This window comes from Vipera ursinii (genome assembly GCF_947247035.1).
Source record: "Vipera ursinii genome assembly, chromosome: 3".
In the NCBI taxonomy this organism is placed as follows: domain Eukaryota; kingdom Metazoa; phylum Chordata; class Lepidosauria; order Squamata; family Viperidae; genus Vipera; species Vipera ursinii.
This window is the reverse complement of record NC_139516.1, coordinates 107,016,442-107,040,186: the sequence shown is the minus strand read 5'-3', so window position 1 is coordinate 107,040,186 and position 23,745 is coordinate 107,016,442. Positions and strand designations below refer to the sequence as shown.

The following is a 23,745-nucleotide window of genomic DNA, read 5'->3' as shown; positions in this document are numbered from 1 at the left end:
TACATCCAAAATTAACCAAGGCGAAGCTATTCACCTTATAATAACTTTATCAAGTTTGGTTTTGTTTTACTTCATCTTTATTTTGTTAGTATTTCACTCATATTTTTTCATGAACATTACTCTGAAAAAAAATCTAGCTAAACATTTGCTTTTACATCTACTTTCTAAAAATGAAATATACAGTTTTCTGAACATTTTAACAGGAAAATAGAATTGTACATAGTTTTGGATTCAATATTTAAAAGGGGAAAGACAGAAGGAGAAAAGCTACCAAGAACAACTTCCTAGTTTGACTGCAACAAATGATAGGTGATGCCTGATCTAGTTTGATTAGTAAATTCAGAGTTGGATTCAATTTTTGAATTGAAACACTTCATGTCATTTTTCTTTCAGCTTCCATAAAAGATAGTTCTTTGTGCAGTTGTTGTATACAATCAGGATTATCATATTTATTAATAGTATTGCTGTATGTTTATCAGCAGTCTGACATTTAGAAATGAATAGCTAAGACTTTTCCAACAGTTTGCCCAGAAAAATGCACTTGTCTTAATTTTTTCATAAAATTACCATTTTAGATTTTCTCCTGTATAGCTTTTGAAGTTCTGCCTGTTATGTTCTTTTTTCCAAGTACAAGCTTTATTTAATATTTACTTGGTGAAGATGGAGGCATGGATGACAGTATGTTTCTCGGTCTGTTTGCTGTTTTCCGAAAAGCATTCCAGGGTTTAGGATTTGTTACTCCCAGGAAGGCTTGGATGGATCTCTTGCATCTCTAAAGAAGAAATTTATGTTAAAAACATCTTCTAAATAAATAAATAAATGAACTTACTATGGGGTATCCAATTTTTTAGGCATAAATTGGCATAGCTTTAAAAAGAAGAATTATGAATGTAGTGTCAGTTATATCAAACCTGTGTAAGTACCATATACCTTGTTTTCCATTTTCTTTTTAAAATAATGATGTGAGGTTTTTAAAATGAGCAAACAGAGAAATTTTCCAAACTTTCTTTTTCAGTTTCTTTCCCAGTAACTGACAGTAGTTGAAATGGGTTCATCTATATATGGAAGAAAAGTGAAGGGGGTGGAACATTGAAATTGTACATTTAAACAAATTAATTTCTTAATTTGGAAATTAGTAATATTGGAATATCAATATTTCAATATACTTTCAGATATAGTAATTCAATAGCATTAAACCTTTTCAGCTTCAGAACTTACAACAAAGATACAAAATTGGCATGTATGTTTAGAATTAAATTCCACTAAACACACCTGAACTTTATTTTGTTGATATAGATTTGATATAACCTCCTTAAGCCTTTGGCTCTTATGGTTCCTCCTTTTCTGCTCTTTCAGGTGCCATGCCAGAGATTGTAGTCTTTTGTTTCCCAATTAACTAAAATTCTCTGTTATACTCGGAATCAAAGTCTATTTATCTTAAATTGAATGGCTTTGTGGTTCTAACAAACCAGAATGAATCATTTTTGTTCAGTCATCAGTCACAGTTCAAACTGACAGAAACTCACATTAATGAATAATTGGTTAATTGAAAACTGGCAGTTTGTACTTCAAATTTCTTCCTATTTGCATGGGATGGTAGGGAGAGTATATGCTCAGTGCTGTAGTAGGTTGGTTGTGCAATAAAGATTTGATTAGTATTGTATTAATTACTAAGTTATTAATTAGTTTATTTTGTGAAATAGGGGGAAATGTTTTGTAGAAATACAGTGGTGGTGATTTCCCTGTTCCACATAATGGAACACAGTAGGTACTTAATTACAACATAATTATGTTGGTGAATGTGTAAATCTGGAAACTACTATACATGTATTTTTTATAAAAGAGCATTTCCCTGTTGCACAAAATTGATTCTCCATCAGGAAAAGGACTTCAATAGTAATCCAGTCTAAGTGCTATGCTGAATGGGGTGGCAACTGCGACACCAGAGATTTTTGCTTGTTCACACATGTGCTGCTGCTTAGGCTGTACTAAGCAATCACATGGGACTCTATTGTAAACTGATTTCTGGTGTCGTTGTTCCCCCCCCCAGGTGGAGGAAAAGAATTGAGTGCTGAATTTAAGCCTGGCTGAGAAACATACTGGCATCGGTGTCATTAATGAAAGGGGTGGCTGTTTGTCCCTGAGAGCCAGTGGCTTTCTGATTCACGAAGCCGCTGTGCCTGAAGGTCAGTTCATTGGTGGTTTAGGAAGGAGCTAAGAATAAACTCTTATTATCATCTAGTTTGTTTGTTATTTTTGTCTGCAGTGAAATAACTAATATCTTGACATAGCTTTACATATAAATTACTTTTACTACAGCATAATAAGAATACTCAACACATTACAGTTATTGTCTTAAAAAATATCTGTGGAGATTGTCTCTGCAAGATTTTAAATCTAGTGATCTTTGCAAAGCCTGGCTAAATTCATATCACTTTCCAAAAGAAATGCTCAGAATGATCAATCTAGCTCCTGTGATATTGAGTATCTGATCTCAAGCTTCTTTAACAGTCCTAAAATGTTTAAAAGTACCGTAAACGTATTTCCTTAGAATAACTAATAGCCTGTTTGTATTGCATGTTTACGTAGCTAGAGTCATCTGAAGAGCAAAGAACTTTTTAAACAAGCATCTACCGCATATACTTGTAGATAAACTGAGAATTTTAGGTGCCAAAGTATGCATTTGATTGATTGAATTGATTTGATTTCTATAGCCGTCCATCTCAACAAATGACATTGGGCGGCATACAGCATAGAATATAAAATCAAATTTAAAACAATTATAACAATACTAAAATGTATGGCACCAAGTAGAACTATAGCCATGGATGTTAATGCAACCATGAAACGAGGCCCTTAATACACTTGGGGGGCCAGACCTGAGCACACAACCAAATCTTCAAGGCCTTAAAAAAGAACAGCAAGGTCCGGATCATCCTGATCTCTGAAGGGAGAATGTTTCAGAGGGCAGGAGCTATGATAGACAAGGTATGTCTCCTGGTCCTTGACAGCTGGTATTCATTGGCTGATGGGACCCGTAACACAGCTAAGCTGCCAGATCGAATTAGACAGGTAGAAATGATTGGGAGAAGAGAGTTCCTTAGGTGCCCCGCCCCCAAGCCATGAAGGGCTTTAAAGGTGATAACCACTTTGAATTACACTGGGAAGCATACTGGTGTTACATGTGTTGAATATCTGACACCATTTGCTCCCTGTGTAGCTGCATTCTGCACTATTTGAAGCCTCTGAATGCTTTTCAAGGGCAGCCCCATTAGAACACATTGCAACAATCCAATGAGAGATCACGAGGGCATGAGTGTGAGTAAAGACTTTCAATCCAAGAATGGGTGCAACAGGCACACAACTCTTAAGATATGCAAAGGCCCTCCTGGCCATTGCTATCGCCTGATATTCACACAGCGGGGAGTACAAGAGGACCCCCTAGATAATGCATCAGATTTGAAGAACAGTATCTGTGGATAAATGCATATTCAAAGTAAACATACTAGAACCTTGTTCACTAAAAATGTTTAGGTAAATTAGGTAAAAGTAAAGGTTCCCCCGCACATGCATTCTAGTCGTTTCCGACTCTAGGGGCCGGTGCTCATCTCTGTAAATTATCACAGTATAAATGTATTTTACCAAATAAGAGTATTTCTGGCTCTGATCAGATCCTACAACATATTGAAATAATCACATGGGGCTATTTGTATTAATTGTTTTATTGGAAGCGTCCCAAATTTGAGCATATTTTCCTTGGATATCTTGTTAGCAATGTACTGCCTTTATAGAAAGAAAGGTATGGATCTAGCCAGTCTAATCATATATTGGCTCCAGAGGCAAGCAGAATTCTAGTTAAGCATTTGTAATGTGATCTGGGGCCTTTGGTTTTTTTAGTCTGCAGAAAGATCCAATAAATTTCAGTCCAAAATATTTTTTTATTTTGCATGGACTCTTTAATCCTAGTTACATATTCATTTAAAAGCTTCATGGTTCATCTGTTAAACTATCATTGCTCCCAAGAAATACAGATTACAGAAACCAAATTCTTTCAGCAATATAATAACCCCAAGGCATGATGGGAATTGTACATGTTTGAAAGAACTCACTAGTGTCGCTTCACGGTAGAATTATTTTTAAATGTAAATTCTAACTCAGTGTGTGAATATTTGAATGTTAATGCATTTTATCACAGCATTTTGTTAGACAACTATGTTGCAAATCCCTTGTTTTGGTCTCCAAGAACTAAAGCACTAATGCTGCCTTCTTTGAATGTATTGCAGGAGCTTCATTGCAGAAATGACTATTTATGTCAAACAGCTGGGCAGAAGTAAGTCCTTGTCTTACTGGAAGTAAACATCATGACATAATATATCAATCCAATTTAAAAGAATTCTTTTCCATTTAGAGAAATTAGTGAACCTGAATTGATTCAGCATACTAGAATGCTTCTTGTTGATTAGGAGTTTGTAATTAAAAAACCTTCAGACTGATTAAAAGTATGAAATACCCTTTCCCGCAAGCCCCCAGTGCCTGGAATTGTCATTATACACAGTTGAAAAAATTCCTGTCTATATTGTTACTAAAAATACTGTAGCTGCATCGCAATCTAAAGGCAACGTTCCTAAAAAATGCTGTTATCTGTAAAATTTCGAAGCTCACACATGGATGATTTTTAGGCAGTTTTGACTATGGTTGTGTTTTTACTTTTTCATTCTAAATAAAGCACTGTTTCTTAAGCTTGGCATTTTCTAGATATGTGGACTTCAAATCCCAAAATTTCATGGCCAGCATGGTTGTTGATGATAATTCTGAGAGCTGAAGTCTGCAGACCTGGAAGTTGCTACAGTTGGGAAACAGGATTCTAAAGCAAAGGAATAAAAGGATTGCCTTTGGTTAATTGCTCTCAGAGGTAGCATTCCTCTATTTCAGGAATCTTTGCTCGGGAGCATGGCTCAAATAAAAAGCTGGCAGCACAATCCTGTGCTCTTTCTCTGGTCAGACAGCTCTATCATTTGAGCATCATTGAGGCTTATTCTGGACAAACCAAGAAGAAGGAAGGCGAATCGGTGAGTTTTGCAGATAATATTCTGTAACTGGTTCATTAGTACATATTGTTTGACTTGTTTGTGATCCCCTTTGGGAATATTGTAGTCCTGAAAAGCAGGATACAAAGAAAAGTGCAAACAGGTAGTCCTTGGGTTATGGTAGCAATTGGGACTAACTGGTATTACCTGTCCTAAATAATCTGGTCCTAAAGCTCAATGTCATTGATTGTATTGCTTAGTGGGCATCATAACCCCAGGACCATGTGGGTTGTTAAGTGGGAAGAGGTGGGAATTTCAAGCAAGGAGAGAGGATGTGCTGTAGGCAGATGTTATGGTGCATGGGTGCACTAACTGAAGCCGGAGGATGGGCAGGGCGGATCACATGCAGTTTGAGGAAGGTGCATACTACAGAATGGTGGGCACCATAGAGTATGAGATCCGCTATTCCATAGAAGGTTCCTTGGGAGAAAAAGCAGCAGGAGCAACTTATTATATAACCTTCCCTGCTGGCTTCCCATTGACTTTCTTTGTGGGAAACTGGCAGAGAAGGTAGCATACAATGATCATGTGACTGCCACTGTTGCATTGTGAACTGGACACCCACATAACATCACATGACCACCGGGATGCTCCAGTAGCTAAGCTAGAACTTCAAGGACTAATCATAATCCCATTTTTAGAGTGCTGCTGTAATTTTGAGTGGTAGTCAAGGACTGGCTATATACGATTTAGAAAATTGTGGAACCAGGTATAAATAGTTTCCCTTATGTAAATAGCTATGATATTGCAATGCCATTCTATTTTCCTGGGGAAATAAAAGTATTTCAATAATGGGATAACTAAGCTAAAGAAACAATATTTTTAAATTAATGCATATAGTGGAAATAATAATAATAATAAATTAAGAAGAAGAAGAAAGAGAAGAAGAAGTAGTAGTAGTTGTTGGAAGGGATCTTGGAGGTCATCTAGTCCAACTCCCTGCTCAAGAAGGAAACCCTATACCATTTCAGGCAAATGGCTGTCCAGTCTCTTCTTAAAAACTTCCAGTGTTGGAGCATTCACCACTTCTAGATAATAAGATACTCCCGAATTGATATCAACCAAAAAGTCATTTGGAGAGTCAAGTATTAAAATATGTTAGAAGTGTTTTTCCTGCTATGATGTCCCTTTATAATATGTACAAATATGTGTATGCTTCCTGTTACCATTCTTATTGTCTCTTGTTTAGGTTTTTTATATGGGTGGATTTAAATGTGGTGCATAATACTTGTTTTTTAAGATATTTATGTGTTGATGATTTTAGGTAATTGTGTTATGGGCCATGAATATTCCATAACCTTTCTCTGCAATTTTTTCAGTGCTAGTAAATAATTCAACATATTTTATTTGTTTTATTGTCTGAGATTAATTTTATGTGATTATTTTGGATGTTCATTTTAATTCAATAGGTAGAACCTTATGATGTCAATCTCACTTCTAATTTGGAAAACCAGTTGAAGGGAATTGTAGATGAAATGCAACTTGAAGTCATTTCACCAGTGAGTATGTATTCAAGAATGCATTTCCTTTCCTTTCCTTGAATTTTGTTAGAGTTTTCACAGCCATTGGTTGTTTTTTTTAACTTGGCAGCCTGAGGATCCCAGTTTACCCGTTCTTCTCAGCATTGGAAAGTTAGCTCACTTTGAACCATCCCAGAAGCAGAATCAAACGGGAGTTGTGCCATGGTCCCCACCTCAATCAAACTGGAATCCATGGACTAGCTGCAATATTGATGAGGGTCCTCTGGCATATGTAAGTCTGCAATTTATAACTTCTCATAAATCCCTTGTTTATCATCAGTTTCTATTTTTCTGTTTATTTCTATTTATATTAAATATATATATATACTGCACACGCACCATTCTGAAGCATAAAAAAGTTTCTTTAGAAATAGATGAACTATACATTTAATTATCTTCTGTTTCCAGGCTACACCAGAACAGATAAGCATAGACATAAAGAGCAACCTCTTGTATCAGCTGGAAAATGACCAGGAACTACAGAAAGTAAGTGTGCAGTTACTTGAATTTGTAGATTCCTTAAGGGTATGCTGTACCTTAAAATAGAGGGCCAAACAAAGGTGTGTGTGTGTGTGTGTGTGTGTGTGTGTGTGTGTGTATTTATCCAGTCTTCTGCATTTCTGAAGAGTATGTATTTCTGTCTATAGATTTCTTAAAATTTAATTGGGTGAAAAGGTGTATCATAGGGCAACAATTTTGAACCAAGGTACCTCAAATGGGCTAACAAAATGTGACCAAAATCTGGGACCTATGACTCCCAAGAGAATGAAATTGGGAAAGCTGTGGCTGCTTCAGTGCTACTGACTGCTATAGGGCTACTGCTGTGGTCACATGATCTTCATTCTCAACATTCCATGACAGTTCCTAGCCAGTCTTGCAATCCATTGCTCCCTTCCTCACCCAATAGCACCCATTTGCCTGCTTCTGGAAATAGAAGAAAGGAAAGTTTACACAAGGAAACTCAGTGGGGAAGCTGGCAGGAAGTCAAGTCTCCTGCTTCCACTGCTTTCTTTACCCCCTCCCCCCACACACACTTGGGTCATTCTGTTTCTCTGGTTCAGGGGTGTCAAACTCAATTTCATTGAGGGCCGCATCAGCATTGCGGTTGCCCTCAGGGGGGCGGGTGGGTATGGCCAGGGTGGGCATGGCCTACTGGGTGGGCGTGGCTAGAGTGCATATGGCCTACTAGGTGGGCATGGCCAGCTCTACATCGTTCGCATCAAGGGTACCTATGGGGGCCTGGGCAGGAGTGGGACAGATTTGAGGGTCTCTGGCAGAAGGAGGGTCTCTGGGCCAGGGCCAAGGCAGTGGGAGCCGTTCCCTCACTGTTTCCAGGATGGCTTTGCGGGCCATGTGAAACCACTTAGCGGGCCAGATCCGGCCCCCGGGCCTTGTGTTTGACATGTCTGCTCTGGTTAGATATGGAAGTAACTCTGAAATGATGATGTCTCATTGAGTTTACCTAATATATTTATGTTTTCAGTAAGCTGAAGAGCATGTTTAGAGCTTTTAAAATGTTATAGTCACAGAACTTGAAGGACTAGTTTGCTATACAGATACATTCAGAGAAGTACTTACAAATGAACAATTATTTAGCAGATCATAATTGCATAATACTAACAGTGAACATTTTCCTGTCTCAGATTCTCCAAGAGAGGGAAACCCTGCCTGTGAAGAACTTTGAGCGAGAAATCCTAAATGCTATACATCAAAGCTCTGTTGTGATCATCCGTGGGGCTACAGGTTGTGGCAAAACCACACAGGTTCCACAGTACATCTTGGATGAATGCATCCACAGTGGAAGAGCTGCAGAGTGTAATATTGTTGTCACTCAGGTGAAAAACTTATTCAAGCCAATATTTCCAGTTAGCCTACTATTTAACATTAATGGCATTGAAGTTACTTTCTGATAGATCCAAAGCTTGAAAAGATGCTTTGTAGCAGACATGAGTCTGTACATCAAGAATGTTGACCCCTCATAGATGCTGCGTTTTTTTCTTGAATTCATATGGTAAACAGATTGAAGTACTACTACTTTCTCTTTTTTTATCTAAAGTGCTTCATATTCATAGTTCTTGTTTCCATCTCCCAAATAAATTTTGGATAAACTTATTTATTTATAAAGGCAATACTGAAGCAGTATTTTATATTGTTAATTACCAGCGGGGCTTTTTTTTGTCATAGAACGCTCAGAACGGAGTTCCGGCACCTTTTTTGGATGGAAGCTTGTAGGGTAGGCAAGGCAGGTTGTATGACGTGTGAGTTCCGGCACCTTTTTCTTTTACAAAAAAAGCACTGACTTACCAGTATGAATATTTAAGCACATTTATACATACAAATAACTGCAAATAATTATGTTTGAATTTCAAATTCTCAGGACATCTATACAAATCCTGCATGTTTGTGTAACTTGGATCAGTTCTGTGATTATTCTTGATGGACTTGTTCCTTTTTATGAGGTGATAACAGGATGCTTACTCAACCTGTGGTATCTTTTCTACACAGCCTAGGAGGATCAGTGCTGTCTCTGTAGCAGAAAGAGTTGCTTATGAAAGAGGAGAAGAACCTGGAAATAGTTGTGGCTACAGTGTTCGCTTTGAATCTGTGCTTCCCCGGCCACATGCCAGTGTGATGTTCTGCACTGTAGGTGGGTGTTGCTTGTTAAAATGATAGAGTGGTTAATAGAATTTGACAAAAAATAGAGGATCTCATATTTCCCTTGGAGAACATGAAATGGCTGATGCTAGAAACATTTGTTCCATGTGCTTCCTATCCATTCAGAGATGGTTGAAATGAAAGCATTTTGTTTTGTATTGGGCTGTGCTCGTTTGGATACTACAGTAGTGGCCAAAATTGTGGAAACGTTTTGGGAAAAGTACAGTAGAAATGCTACCTTTGGTTAAGTTTCCACCAATTTTCCTTCTAATAATTTTTATAACTGTAGCCTTGTTCACTTAATAATACCATTTTACATTGCTTTCTGGGCAACCAGTCAATTCTTTGCACCTTTAATTTTATTACGTTTTACAAGCTCACTAAATGAAAGAACACAAAAAACCCCAACCAACTTGATAGCGATCATGTAACACACTGACAGATGTCCTCCTCTCAGCTTCAATACATGACATCAATAACTGAATCCTACTATGATCTCATTGGCTCATTGCCAAAACAACATGACACCTGATTGGCTCTCTAAACGTTCGTGCTCATTGGCTACAATCAGATGAAGGAAAGCTACCTGATATCAACTTAAGCAAGTTGTGCTTCCTTTTTCTGGTTATTTGGCTATAACCTTTCATAGAATACAGTACAGATAATTGAACAAACTATGTTGCATTACATTCTTCATTAAATTATCTTTCCACTGATATATAATTTTGTGGTACTACTGCAAGAAAAAAGTGGTGTTATTAGCTATCAAACTTCAAAAATATACTTTTCCCAAAAGGTTTCCACAATTTTGGCCACTACTGTAAATAACTGCCATACAGATGGCAGCAATTGTAAGTAGTTGTGGGATGTTTTGTTTCTACCCTTTGTTGTTACTACCCATAATGAATTGAAATCAAGGATAAGATTTAGAAAGATTTTTATTTAGTTCCTGCGTTGTAAATTGTTTTTATCTTATAAGCTTTCCACAGTGTAGGATGTTGTTGTTGGCTGCGAAGTCGTGTCCGACCCATTGCGACCCCGTGGACAATGTTCCTCCAGGCCTTCTTGTCCTCTACCATCTTCTGGAGTCCATTTAAGCTCACGCCTACTGCTTCAGTGACTCCATCCAGCCACCTCATTCTCCGTCGTCCCCTTCTTCTCTTGCCCTCAACCTTTCCCAGCATTAAGCTCTTCTCCAGTGAGTCCTTCCTTCTCATTAGGTGGACTCATTGAGTTTTAGCTTCAGGATCTGGCCTTCTAAAGAGCAGTCAGGGTTGATCTCCTCTAGGACTGACCGGTTTGATCGCCTAGCAGTCCAAGGGACTCGCAGGAGTCTTCTCCAGCACCATAGTTCAAAGGCCTCAACTCTTTGGCACTCAGCCTTTCTTATGGTCCAACTTTCACTGCAATACATTGCAACTGAGAATACCATGGCCTTGACTATATGCACTTTTGTTGACAGGGTGATTTCACTGCTTTTTAGTGTGCTGTCTAGATTTGCCATGGCTGTCCTTCCCAGAAGCAAGCGTCTTTTAATTTCTTGGCTGCAGTCCCCATCTGCGGTGATCTTGGAGCCCAGGAAAATAAAATCTGTCACTACCTCCATTTCTTCTCTATCTATTTGCCAGGAATTGAGAGGGCCGGATGCCATGAACTTGGTTTTCTTAATGTTAAGTTTCAACCCAAGTTTTGCACTCTCCTTCTTCACCCGCAACAAGAGGCTCTTTAGTTCTTCTTCACTTTCTGCCATTAGAGTGGTATCATCTGCATATCTTAGGTTGTTGATGTTTCTTCCGGCAATTTTAATTCCACCTTTTGATTCATCTAGCCCTGCCTTTCTCATGATGTGCTCTTCATATAAGTTAAACAGGCAGGGCGACAGTATACAGCCTTGCCGGACTCCTTTCCCAATTTTGAACCAATTGGTGGTTCCGTGTCCAGTTCTCACTGTTGCTTCTTGACACGCATATAGGTTTCTCAAGAGACAAATAAGGTGGTCTGGTACTCCCATCTCTCTAAGAACTTGCCAGAGTTTGTTATGATGCACACAATCAAAGGCTTTAGCATTGTCAATGAAGCAGTAGATGTTTTTCTGGAACTCCCTAGCTTTCTCCATGATCCAGCATATATTGGCAATTTGATCTCTAGTTCCTCTGCCTCTTCGAAATCCTGCCTGTACTTCTGGTAGTTCTCGATCCACATACTGCTGGAGTCTAGCTTGTAGAATTTTAAGAACAATTTTACTAGCATGTGAAATGAGTGCAATGGTGCGATAGTTTGAACATTCTTTGGCACTGCCTTTCTTTGGAATTGGAATGTAAACTGATCTTTTCCAATCCTGTGGCCACTGTTGAGTTTTCCAAATTTGCTGGCAAATTGAGTGTAGCACTTTTACTGCATCGTCTTTTTAAGATTTTGAATAGCTCAGCTGGAATACTGTCACCTCCACTAGCTTTGTTGTTGCTCAGCTTTTCTAAGGTCCACTTCACTTCACATTCTAGGATATCTGGCTCGAGGTCAGTGACCACCTCATTGTGGTTATCAGGGACGTTTAGCTCGTTCTTGTATAGTTCTTTGTAATTTTGCTACTTCCTCTTAATCTCTTCTGCTTCTGTTAGGTCCCTGCCATTTTGGTCCTTTATCATGCCCATTTTTGCATGAAACATTCCCTTCATCTGTCCAATTTTCTTGAAGAGATCTCTAGTCCTCCCTATTCTATTGTTTTCTTCTATTTCTTTGCACTGTTCATTTAAGAAGGCATTCTTATCTCTTCTAGCTATTCTCTGGAATTCTGCATTCAATTGGGCGTATCTATGTTTTTCTCCCTTGCCTTTCGCTTCCCTCCTTTCCTCAGCTATTTGCAAAGCTTCCTCAGACAGCCATTTTGCTTTCTTGCATTTCTTTTTCTTTGGAATGGTTTTAGTTGCTACTTCTTGTACAATGTTGCGAATCTCTGTCCATAGTTCTTCAGGCACTCTGTCTATCAGATCTAATTCCTTAAATCTATTTGTCACCTCTACTGTATATTCAACAGGGATATGATTTAATTCATACCTGAGTGGCCTAGTGCTTTTCCCTACTTTCTTCAGTTTAAGCCTAAACTTTGCAACGAGAAGCTCATGGTCTGAGCCACAGTCAGCTCCTGGTCTTGTTTTTACTGACTGTATAGAGCTTCTCCATCTTTGGCTGCAGAGCACATAGTCAGTCTGATTTCTGTGTTGACCGTCCATGTGTAGAGCCGTCTCTTGGGTTGTTGGAAAAGAGTGTTTGCTATCACCATCGTATTCTCTTGACAAAATTCTCTCAGCCTGTGCCCTGCTTCATTTTGTACTCCAAGGCCAAACTTGCCTGTTATTCCAGTTATCTTTTGGCTTTCTACTTTAGCATTCCAATCCCCCATGATGATAAGGACATCATTTTTTGGTGTTAGTTCTATAAGGTGCTGTCGGCTTCATAGAACCGGTCAATTTCATCTTCTTCAGCACCGGTGGTTGGGGCATAGACTTGGACTACTGTGATATTGAATGGTTTGCCTTGGATTCGAACTGAGATCATTCTATCATTTTGGGGATTGTATCCCAGTATTGCTTTTCCTACTCTTTTATTGACTATGAAGGCTACTCCATTTCTTCTGAGGGATTCTTGCCCGCAGTAGTATACCTGAGGGTCATCTGAATTAAATTCACCCATTCCTGTCCATTTTGGTTCGCTGATTCCTAAGATGTCGATGTTCAGTCTTGTCATCTCTTGTTTGACCACGTCCAGCTTTCCTTGATTCATGGATCTTACATTCCAGGTTCCTATGGAGAAAAAATCTTTACAGCATCGGACTTTCCTTTTACCCACCAGTGTAGAGTAAGAACTGCTAAAAGGAAAGAAGAAAAATAAATGAGGAATTGGCAGACCACAGCATTACTTTGCTTGTTTATATCACTCAGTTTGATGGCATTTGGCTAGTTTAACAAACCATGATTAGAATGGATTTCCATGATATGTTCACAGTAACAATGTGTTGTGTTACAGTGTCTTCCCTAATCTGTTCTGTAAAAGGAATCATTTGCCCTAATTAATCCATCCTCATTGATAAAGACCTGTTTTTAAGGTGTCCTCCTGAGAAAGCTGGAAGCTGGTATTCGTGGAATCAGTCACGTCATAGTGGATGAAATTCATGAGAGAGATATTAATGTAAGCTTTTAATCTATCCAAGCAGAGCTTATTTGCTATACATTATGTAAATGTTTCTGCTGTTGTGCCATATGAAAGTGAGCACAATTTCTGTCATCATATTGTTGCATTCTACCAAGTAATAATAATATCCATATTATTTTTACATTAAAATTGGGCATTTTTTAAATAGTTGCTTTGTTCACATATAACTTCTTACAGTTATCTAAACTAAACATTACTCCCCTGTAGGAGGAAAAACATAAGTAAAATAACCTTGTAGAGCTGTTACGTTCTAGCCAGTGTGGTTAAGGTGATGGCTTTGAAACCAGGACACTGGCCTCTAGCCCTCCCTTAGGCATGAAAGCTGTCTTGGTGACTGTGTGTTTTTCAGCCCAACCCACCTCACAGGATTGTTGGGAAATAAGAGGCAGGAGTATTATGTTTGCCACCTTGAGTTATATATAAAAAACAGGATAAAAATCTAATAATCTTGAACAAATCTGAAAAATACCATCTACTGTATTGCATCCAGTATCAGTAACTATTAGAAAAGTACAGTAATCCATGCTGACTCCTGCTTAAGTTGATCACACTTTTCCTGGAATCATGAGAAGGAGCTGTACAAGCTATTTTTAAAAGAGCTGCCACCATGATTTGAGTGCCCCTATGCCTTTGAAAACATTTTTTTTCTTTTGAAACAGGATCATTGCACTGTTGTAATATTTATCATACAATAAATAACTAGAAGTAGCAACATAATCTTGGAAGTTTGGATCACAATGCACTCATAGTTATAATATGATGGTTAAAAAATAACCCTTATAGGTCACATCTACAAAGCATCGTTACTTTGCTTACATTATACGAAGAATATTGTGGCATATGGGTTTGTGATCTGGCATGACTGCTGATGTGACTTAGCCATTGTAGTAAGTAAAAGAGGGAGAAAAAACAGCTCAATGCTGATCTTGAAAGGCAGCATTCTCATTACCGTTGATTAATTGGCCTGGCTCCTAGCCAGAGTTGGTATAGAGAGATTTTGTGACAGGAATGCCCTTGGTTCAGCCTTGTATATAATTGTTGGAGACTAGAGCTCTGTGGGGGACACTGACCTCCTCAGTTGTTGGAAGATATGCGGCTGATACAACCTAACATTGGAGAGCGAGAGAGACCGAAGGAGAGGAGATAAAAAGTACGTGTACAGAGTGACTGGAGAGAGAAGGTTAAATGTGTAGAAATTTGTTTTGGTTTATGGTTAGACAGGGAGAAGAAAGGTCCAGGGTGGTTTCCCTGGCAGAAGAGAAGTGAATACCCAGAGGGATTAGAGCTCCACCCAAGACCCAAGAATGGGAAGGAGGGACCTATTTCGCTGTAGATAGCAGCTTCACCTAAGATCTCAGAATGGAAAGAGGAGACTGGCTGTTCGTGGGGCAGGTTGGGTCTCTGGAGAAGGAATGGACAGAAAACCCCAAGAGGCGTTCTCCCTTCAATGTAATAGTACCGTATTTTCCGGCGTATAAGACGACTGGGCGTATAAGACAACCCCCTACATTTCCTGTTAAATTATAGGGTTTGGGCTATACTCGCCGTATAAGACTACCCTTCTTCCAACGCACACCAAATAAAAATTTAAAACCATCAGATTTGATTTTAATATGGTAATTTTAATTCAAATGCTTATGACATGCAGGTACTTAGTAGGAAAACTGTCACTTATAAACATAAGGCTGTTTGTCATCAAACATGTAAACATAAAACAGTGCAAGTGGATTAAACTTAATAATATAATATAATAATAATAATTAATAATAATAATAATAATAATAAGTTAGAAGGGACCTTGGAGGTCATCTAGTCCAACCCCCTGTTAAGGCAGGAAACCCTATACCATTTCAGACAAATGGCTGTCCAGTCTCTTCTTAAAAACTTCCAGTGTTGAAGCATTCACCACTTCTGGAGGCAGGTTGTTCCACTGGTTAATTGTTCTAACTGTCAGGAAGTTTCTCCTTAGTTCTAGGTTGGCTCCCTCTTCTTTGTGGCAGCCCCTGAGATATTGGATCGCTGCTATCATGTCACCCCTCACCCTTCTCTTCGTTAAACTACACATACCCAATTCCAGCAACCGTTTCCTATTTTCCTAATTCACTTTTTCACTTTTCCTAATTCACTCTAAAGCTTTCCCTGCGCAGAGCCTTAAGTAACACCAGCTGCCTGCAATTAGTGCAGGTTCACATCCCACCAGGCTCAAGGTTGAGTCAGCCTTCCATCCTTCCAAGGTAGGTAAAATGAGGACTCAGATTGTTGGGAGCAATAAGCTGACTTTGTAATAATGCTGCTTGGGGGGTGGGGGGTGAAAGCTCTAATAAGCAGGCATATACATAGAATGAAGGCTATTGCTAAGCACATTGATTTGTGCTTTAAATTGTAAGCCGCCCTGAGTCTGGAGAAGGGCGGGATATAAATGGGATTTAAAAAAAAAGACCAAATGGGAGATCCGCTCCAGGTTTTCCAGCCAGCCTGCCCAGTTCCTGAGTCAAATGTGTCCTTAGAGCTAAGCAGCTGCTCTGGCTATGGCATTCCCCACCAGCCTTTCAAGTTGCTCTTGCATTCCCCACCTGCCTACAGCTGCTCTTCAACTTTAGAAGGAAAGACGCCCAGACCCCAGCCTGTAAAAAATCACAGACTGCAGCTTCTACTCCAATTGGTCTCGCTTTCCCTGCGCAGACTAAATGGAAGATCCGCTCCAGGTTTTCCAGCCAGCCCTGTCCCTAAAGTTTCAGTACCCAGCGTATAAGACGACCCCTGACTTTTGAGAAGATTTTCATGGGTTAAAAAGTCGTCTTATATGCCGGAAACTACGGTAGTAGAAGTTTGGCTGAGCAGTTCCAGGAGGAACTGAAGCCACGCTGAGCACATTAAAGTAAATTCCAGTCTATTCTTTTCAGATGGTTTCTTGTGAGGCCCAGAAACAGAGGAGAGAGATGGAGAGAATGGGAGAAGAAGCAGAAGTGAAAGAATGGGATAGTCTCTGAAAGGGAGGCTTAGGAAGAAACTTAATACTGGTTGAATGCTGGAACAGTATTGTAAATATTTGCTGTAAAGAGTGTCACAATATTTAGTTTTAAAAAATGCCTCCACTGCTTTTTTGTGTGTGTCAGTTGCCACCCTTACAAAGCAGTGCAGCTCTAGTTCAAAAGAGTCTCATCCCAGTGTGACAAATACATTAATTGAGATTGCCAGAAAATTGTACAAACTGCTTTGAATTATTTGTGTACATGCATAAAAATACTTCGGTTAGTTATATACCACTGAATGGTGGTATGTAAAGTGAGATGAAGTTGATAACCTTAAATATGTTAATTACTTCCATTTTTAAAAAACCTATTAAAGGACAGCCTTTTCTTTTTCTTTTACAGACTGATTTTCTTTTGGTAGTTCTGCGGGATGTTGTTCAAACCTATCCTGAAATCCGGGTTATTCTCATGTCTGCCACTATTGATACTAGCATGTTCTGTGAATATTTTTTTAATTGCCCTATTATTGAAGTATTCGGTAGAACCTATGCAGTTCAAGGTAAACACCTGCCTAATGAAACATTCAAAAAAAATTTCCTGTTTCTTTTTTTTGGGGGGGGGGATAATAGAGAAGCTTGAGCCACTTGTGTGATTTTGAGCCATTTGCGTGATTTTTTATGATTTATGTTAATAGAGAGATGATATGGTTACATTTGAACACCAAAAAGCATGGAAGAATGAAAATAATGATTTAATGTTACATATATAGACAGAGTTTTTCTTCATTGATGAAGAAAAAAATAGGCTTCAAAAGTATTACTTTTATCCTTTTTTATGTCTGTGAATGTGTTGTTATGAGTCTTCAACTTTAGGATTTTGAGGGTTACCTACAGACAACTTTGTTGCCGAGGGGAAAAAAGTTGATGGAGTGCCAAGGAATTTTCCAGGAAGAAATGCAAAATATAAATCTAGCAAATAACTATACGGTAATGGCCAAAATTGTGGAAACCTTTTGGGAAAACTGTACAGTAGAAATGCCACCTTTGGTTAAGTTTCCACTACTTTTTCTTCTAATAATCTTTATAACTGTAGCCTGGTTCACTTAATAATACTATTTTACATCGCTTTCTGGCTCTCTAAACACTCATGCTCATTGGCTAGAATCAGATGAAAAAAAGCTACCTAATCAACCTAAGCAAGTTGCACTTCCTTTTTCTGCGTATTTGGCTATAACCTTTCATAGAATACAGTTGCAAGAAAAAGTATGTGAACCCTTTGGGATTACGTGGAGTTTTGCATGAATTGGCCATAAAATGTGCTCTAAATGTCATGTAAGTCACAACAATAGAAAAACACAGTCTGCTTAAAATAATACTACACAAACTTTAGCAGTTGTCATGTTTTAATTGAACATAATATGGAAACATTCACAGTGCAGGGTGGAAAAAGTATGTGAACCTTTCGACTTAATAACTGGTTGACCCTCCTTTGGCAGCAATAACCTCAACCAAACGTTTCCTGTAGTTGCAGATCAGACCTGCACAACGATCTAGAGTAATTTTGGACCACTCCTCTTCACAAAACTGTTTCAGTGTAGCAATATTCTTGGGATGTCTGGTGTGAATCGCTCTCTTTAAGGTCATGCCACAGCATTTCAATCGGGTTGAGGTCAGGACTCTGACTGGGCCACTCCAGAAGGCATATTCTGTTCTGTTGAAGCCATTGTTTTGTTGAATTACTTGTATGCTTTGAGTCATTGTCCTGTTGCATCACCCATCCTCTGCAGAGCTTCAGTTGGCGGACAGATGGTCGTACATTTTCTTGCAAAATGTCCTGATAAACTCTGGAATTCATTTTCCCATCAATGACAACAATCCGTCCAGGCCCTGAGGCAGCAAAGCAGCCCCAAACCATGATGCTCCCTCTGCCATGTTTTACAGCGGGGATGAGGTTTTGATGTTGGTGTGCTGTGCCTTTTTTTCTCCACACATAGTGGTGTGTGTTTTTCCCAAACAACTCAATTTTGGTTTCATCTGTCCACAGTATATTTTGCCAGTAGTGCTGTGGAACATCCAAGTGCTCTTTTGCAAACTTCAAACGTGCTGCAATATTTTTTTTGGACAGCAATGGCTTCCTCCGTGGTGTCCTCCCATGTACTCCATTCTTGTTTAATGTTTTCCTTATTGTAGAAGTGTCAACAAAAATGTTAGCATGTGCCAGAGATTTCTGTAGGTCTTTAGCTGACACTCTAGGATTCTTCTTTACCTCATTAAGGATTATGCGCTGTGCTCTTGCAGTCATTTTTACAGGACGACCACGCCTAGGGAGAGTAGCAACAGTGCTAAACTTTCTCCATTTGTAGACGGTCTGTCTTACCGTGGACACATGAACATCAAGGCTTTTGGAGATACTTTTGTAACCCTTTCCAGTTTCATGCAAGTCAACAATTCTTGATCATAGGTCTTCTGAGAGCTTTTTTCTGCGAGGCATGGTTCACATCAGATAGTGCTTCTTGAGACCAGTAAACCCAAAACAGGTGTGTGTTTTTAAAAGCTGGCTCAGGAATTCTGGGAGTTGAAGTCCATGAGTCATAAAAGAGCCGAGGTTGCCTACCCCCGGGCTATGGGTTCACATACTTTTTCCACCCTGCACTGTGAATGTTTCCATCTTATGTTCAATTAAAACATGACAACAGCTAATGTTTGTGTAGTATTATTTTAAGCAGACTGTGTTTTTCTATTGTTGTGACTTACATGACGTTTAGAGCACATTTTATGGCCAATTCATGCAAAACTCCACATAATCCCAAAGGGTTCACATACTTTTTCTTGCAACTGTACAGTACAGATAATTGAACAAAGTTTGTTGCATTACATTCTTGATTAAAGTATCTTCCCACTGTTATATAATTTTATGTTACTACTCCAAAAAAAAGTGGTGTTATTAGCCAACAAAGCTCAAAAATACACTTTTCCCAAAAAGTTTCCACAATTTTGGCCACTACTGTATACGTCTTTTTGGAAATGCCAACAGAAACTGGCACTTTAGCTGATCAGAGGATTTCTACAGTAATCTTACTCTTTTTGGTTGTAGAATATTTTCTGGAAGACTGTATTCAAATGACTAAATTTATTCCTCCACCGAAGGATAAGAAAAAGAAAGATAAGGATGAAGAAGGTACTGAAGATGATGATGTAAGTGTGTTGTTAAGGATTTTTAGTCCAAATAAAATTGCAATATTGCCTATGAAAGCTAGAATTATGATAATAAAGCATGCATGGTTATACATCTGTTATAATGGCATATGTCTTGGTATAGTGCTTTGAGCTTTATTGTTTCTTGTTATACTAAGCAAAATAAAGTATATACCCGTGGTGGAGAACCTATGTTATGTGTGCCACTGGTGGCACGCAGAGCCCTTTCTGTTGGCATGTGTGCCATCACCCCAGTCCTAAGCCTTCAGCCGGGTTTTATAAAACCTTTGCACTTTAGGCCTCTGTTGCCATGTGGAAAAAAAAGGTTCCATCAATCAATCAATTTCAACTTCTCGCGGGGAAAAAAAAGATCTCGCAAAGTTGGAATTGATTGATTGAACTTTTTAGTCCCACCCAGTCTGCCGTTACCACCACAGGCACGCCCACCCAATGGGCCATGCCCACCCGGCACACGATAAATAAGTGGGTTTTGGGTTTCAGTTTGGGCACTTGGTTTCTAAAAGGTTCACCATCACTGGTATATACTGTTTGTATTTGAAACATAGGGCACTTTATTGAGCTAATAGTGGACTTAGGACGATTATTTTGATTCAGTCATTGCAGTCCGTTTTGATTTGGAGTGCTCATGTGTCTTTCTGCTGTTTCAATCTCCCAGCAGTGATTTGTACAATAGTACTGTCACTAGTGTATTATATATTTTTTTAAATTGAAAAGTTTTACAAAATTTTTAATAATAACCCCCCCTCCCCATCAACCCTGCCCCCCCAGACTTCCCAAAGCAGAATACAGGGTATTACATATAGCAATCTTATGCAAACATATGCTAAATATCTATTACAACATTAACAAACCTTCCACCCTTTAACTCCCTTATAACAAAACTAAAGTAATTATAATAACTCTTCTATAATTGTAAAAATTATTCATATGCTATTTGAAACTTTTTAGTCCCATATTTATTCTGAATATAATCAATCCATCTTTTCCATTCCAAAATATATTTTTCTTGTGACTGTTCTTTCAAATATGCTGAAACTTTTGCCATTTCAGCTACGTCCATTACTTTAAGTATCCATTGTTCTATTGTAGGTAAATCTTCTTTCTTCCAATGTTGCGCCACCAACAGTCTGGCTGCCGTTATTAAGTGTAACATTAATTTAGTTTCTATAACAGTACAATCCGAAATAATCCCCAATAAGAATAGCTGCGGAGTAAATCTTATTTTTTTCTTAGACTTTCTGAAAAATCCACCATATTTTTATCCAAAAGGCTTTAACATTTTGACATGTCCACCATATATGATAATAAGTTGTCTCTTCACTACCACATCTCCAACACTAAGGTGGTTGATTTGGATACATACATGCTAACTTTTTAGGATCTAAATGCCATCTATAAAACATCTTGTAAAAATTCTCTCTTAGGTTTTGTGCTTGTGTAAATTTTACATTTCTAACCCAAATTTTTCCCCAAGTATCCATCATTATGGGCTCTTGAATATTCTGAGCCCATTTTATCATACAGTCTTTAACTAACTCCAATTCTGAATCAATCTCTATAAGAGTATTATATAAACTTTTTATATGTTATTGACTTTGATCTCTAATTTGCTTTATCAAATTTTCATCAACTTTTACTATATCAGTTTTCTGATCTTCTATCCATCTAGCTTGTAATTGTATAAACTGAAACCAAGTCTGTACTATCTTTTCTTCCTTTAAAATAATAATAATAATAATAATAATATAATAATAATAATAATAATAAGAATAATAATAATAATAATAATAATAAGAAGAAGAAGAAGAAGAAGAAGAAGAAGAAGAAGAAGAAGAAGTTGGAAGGGACCTTGGAGGTCATCTAGTCCAACCCCCTGCTAAGGCAGGAAACCCTATACCATTTCAGACAAATGGCTAACAAATGGCTGAAACATTTAAAGGTTTCAGTTTCAAAATATTCCCTTCCATCCTAAGAAGTTCTTGATAAGTAATCACATCTTGTTTCTGCTCCACATTTATATTTCCTATTGCATGTCTAGGTATTGCCCATATAGGTATTTTATTATTTAATATATATTGGTACTTTTTCCAAACTCGGAGGAAAGCGTTCCTTAAGATATGAGTCTTAAAATATTATCCACCTTTTTGTCATAAAATAAATACGCATGCCATCCATACAATAAATCATACCCCTCAATATTCAATATTCTTTCATCCGTTAAATTGAACCAATCACTAATTGTTGATAACACAACTGCATCATAATATAATCTCAAACTGGGCATCTTCAAACCCCCTCTCTCACATGCATTATATATAAAATTTTCTAATAGAAGAGGATATGCATGACTTAGTTGAATGGTGGAATCATTTGTGCTGTCTGAGCTTTGTTATTTGCATATGGTCATTTCATTATTTCAATTTTCCTCTAGGCAAATTGCAACCTTATCTGTAGTGATGAATATGGCCCAGAAACAAAAAGCCGCATGGCCCAGATGAATGAGAAGGAAACTCCTTTTGAACTCATAGAGGCTTTGTTGAAATATATTGAGACCTTGAATGTCACTGGGGCAGTCCTTGTCTTCTTGCCTGGCTGGAATCTGATATACACTATGCAGAAATACCTGGAAATGAATCCACACTTTGGTACAAGCAATTTTCAGCTGTATTTTTTTCCCCTGAGGTGATCATAAAGCTGAAAGAGCTTTCCTTATATATGGAGGAGTGAAACTTATTTATTAAATTTATATGCCACCCATCTCACTGTCTAGCAACTCTGGATGTCTAATTGGTGAAAAGGAGATGTACTATTTAAAATAGGAGATATACAAATGAAATGAGCTTGCTTAAAATATTTTGCTCCCTCCACTCTTACTGTAGGAAGCCAGAGATACCGAGTTCTTCCTCTGCATTCCCAGATACCCCGAGAAGAGCAGCGCAAAGTATTTGATCCAGTGGCCCCTGGAATCACCAAGGTGAACCTCTTGAAATAGGTGTAGCTCAACCATTTCCATCTTGCAGCCTTCAAGTTGGTTTATAATGGTTGTTCCTGGAATTTGTATAAAGCATGGCATTGGGAAGGTTTAATCCCAACACATTTGGAGAGTTCGGGTGGGAGAGTGTATTTGGGAATCCAGCCTTGTATTCAAGCATACAATATTGTTTGTCTCCCTAGGTGATCTTATCAACCAATATTGCAGAGACCAGCATAACTATCAATGATGTGGTCTATGTTATTGATTCTTGCAAGTGAGTTGTTCTGAAGCTACTTCCTGTGCTTGTGTTTGCTCTCTTCATTGCATTTAATTGTAGTATTTTTTTTGTGCTTTCTGATTTCTGCTACTGGATTTGCATCTATGTTCTCAGACATTCAAGTGTCCATTTGCTGTAGTATTGTCAACACGGCAGAAAATTCATGTTTCTTTCTCCAGTTTTAAATTCATACCTGTGTTTTTTTCAGTCCAGCTTTATGTTGTATATAGCAGCATATTGTCTTTTTTTCAGTCCAGCTTTGTGTTGTATATAGCAGCATATAGATTTGACCACAATGATGACAGCTGAATAACTAGGGAGAAAGTATGTAGCCATGCCTAGCTCTTTGCCAGTTTGGAACCAATCTGTTTCACCATGTTTTCTCCTGATTATGATCTTATGCCCTGTTTTTAGATTTATCGTTAGAATAATGAGATGTTCTAGTAGCCCATTTTCCTAATGACAATCCACAAGTTGTTGTGGTCAAGACAATCGTGTCAACACTGTAAACATTGGATGTTCCCACTCTGACGACTGATGAAAATCGCAGCCATTTTCGCTTTGCTTTTAACATGCTTTTTCTTCTATTTAGAGATCAGGTGCAGAAGGGAGGTTGGGATGAGCTCAGCTAGCCATAATAATAACGCTGCTTTGTGGGAACCCAAGGACGAACTGTTAGCACTGGAGTTTCAGGCTAATTGGAGAATGATTTATGACAGCTTATTGGAGGGTGGGAATTGCAATTTGTTACTTTGTATTTGGGGGAAGGGAATCTAGTTTTGGGGTTCAACTATGTAGTGCCGATACTTTGTTTCCTGAATAAAATGTTCTTTGAG

At 38.3% G+C, this 23,745-nt stretch overlaps 1 protein-coding gene across 4 annotated transcripts in view; it reads left to right on the top strand.

Annotated features, from left to right (window-relative positions):
• The window catches only part of DHX9 (DExH-box helicase 9), a 42,105-nt gene that overhangs the window by 5,870 nt on the left and 12,490 nt on the right, over positions 1-23,745 (top strand). For 3 of the 4 annotated variants that reach the window (XM_083359641.1, XM_083359643.1, XM_083359642.1), the window contains exons 7-19: positions 4,284-4,330; positions 4,933-5,069; positions 6,497-6,586; positions 6,678-6,839; positions 7,016-7,093; positions 8,251-8,442; positions 9,113-9,254; positions 13,365-13,447; positions 16,846-17,002; positions 19,537-19,637; positions 22,090-22,303; positions 22,538-22,632; positions 22,833-22,906. In XM_083359641.1, the coding sequence (XP_083215767.1) occupies positions 4,284-4,330; positions 4,933-5,069; positions 6,497-6,586; positions 6,678-6,839; positions 7,016-7,093; positions 8,251-8,442; positions 9,113-9,254; positions 13,365-13,447; positions 16,846-17,002; positions 19,537-19,637; positions 22,090-22,303; positions 22,538-22,632; positions 22,833-22,906 (1,572 nt within the window). Of the gene's footprint in view, positions 1-2,050; positions 2,187-4,283; positions 4,331-4,932; positions 5,070-6,496; positions 6,587-6,677; positions 6,840-7,015; positions 7,094-8,250; positions 8,443-9,112; positions 9,255-13,364; positions 13,448-16,845; positions 17,003-19,536; positions 19,638-22,089; positions 22,304-22,537; positions 22,633-22,832; positions 22,907-23,745 lie in introns of those variants that run through there. The other variant, XM_083359644.1, reaches the window with a different exon arrangement.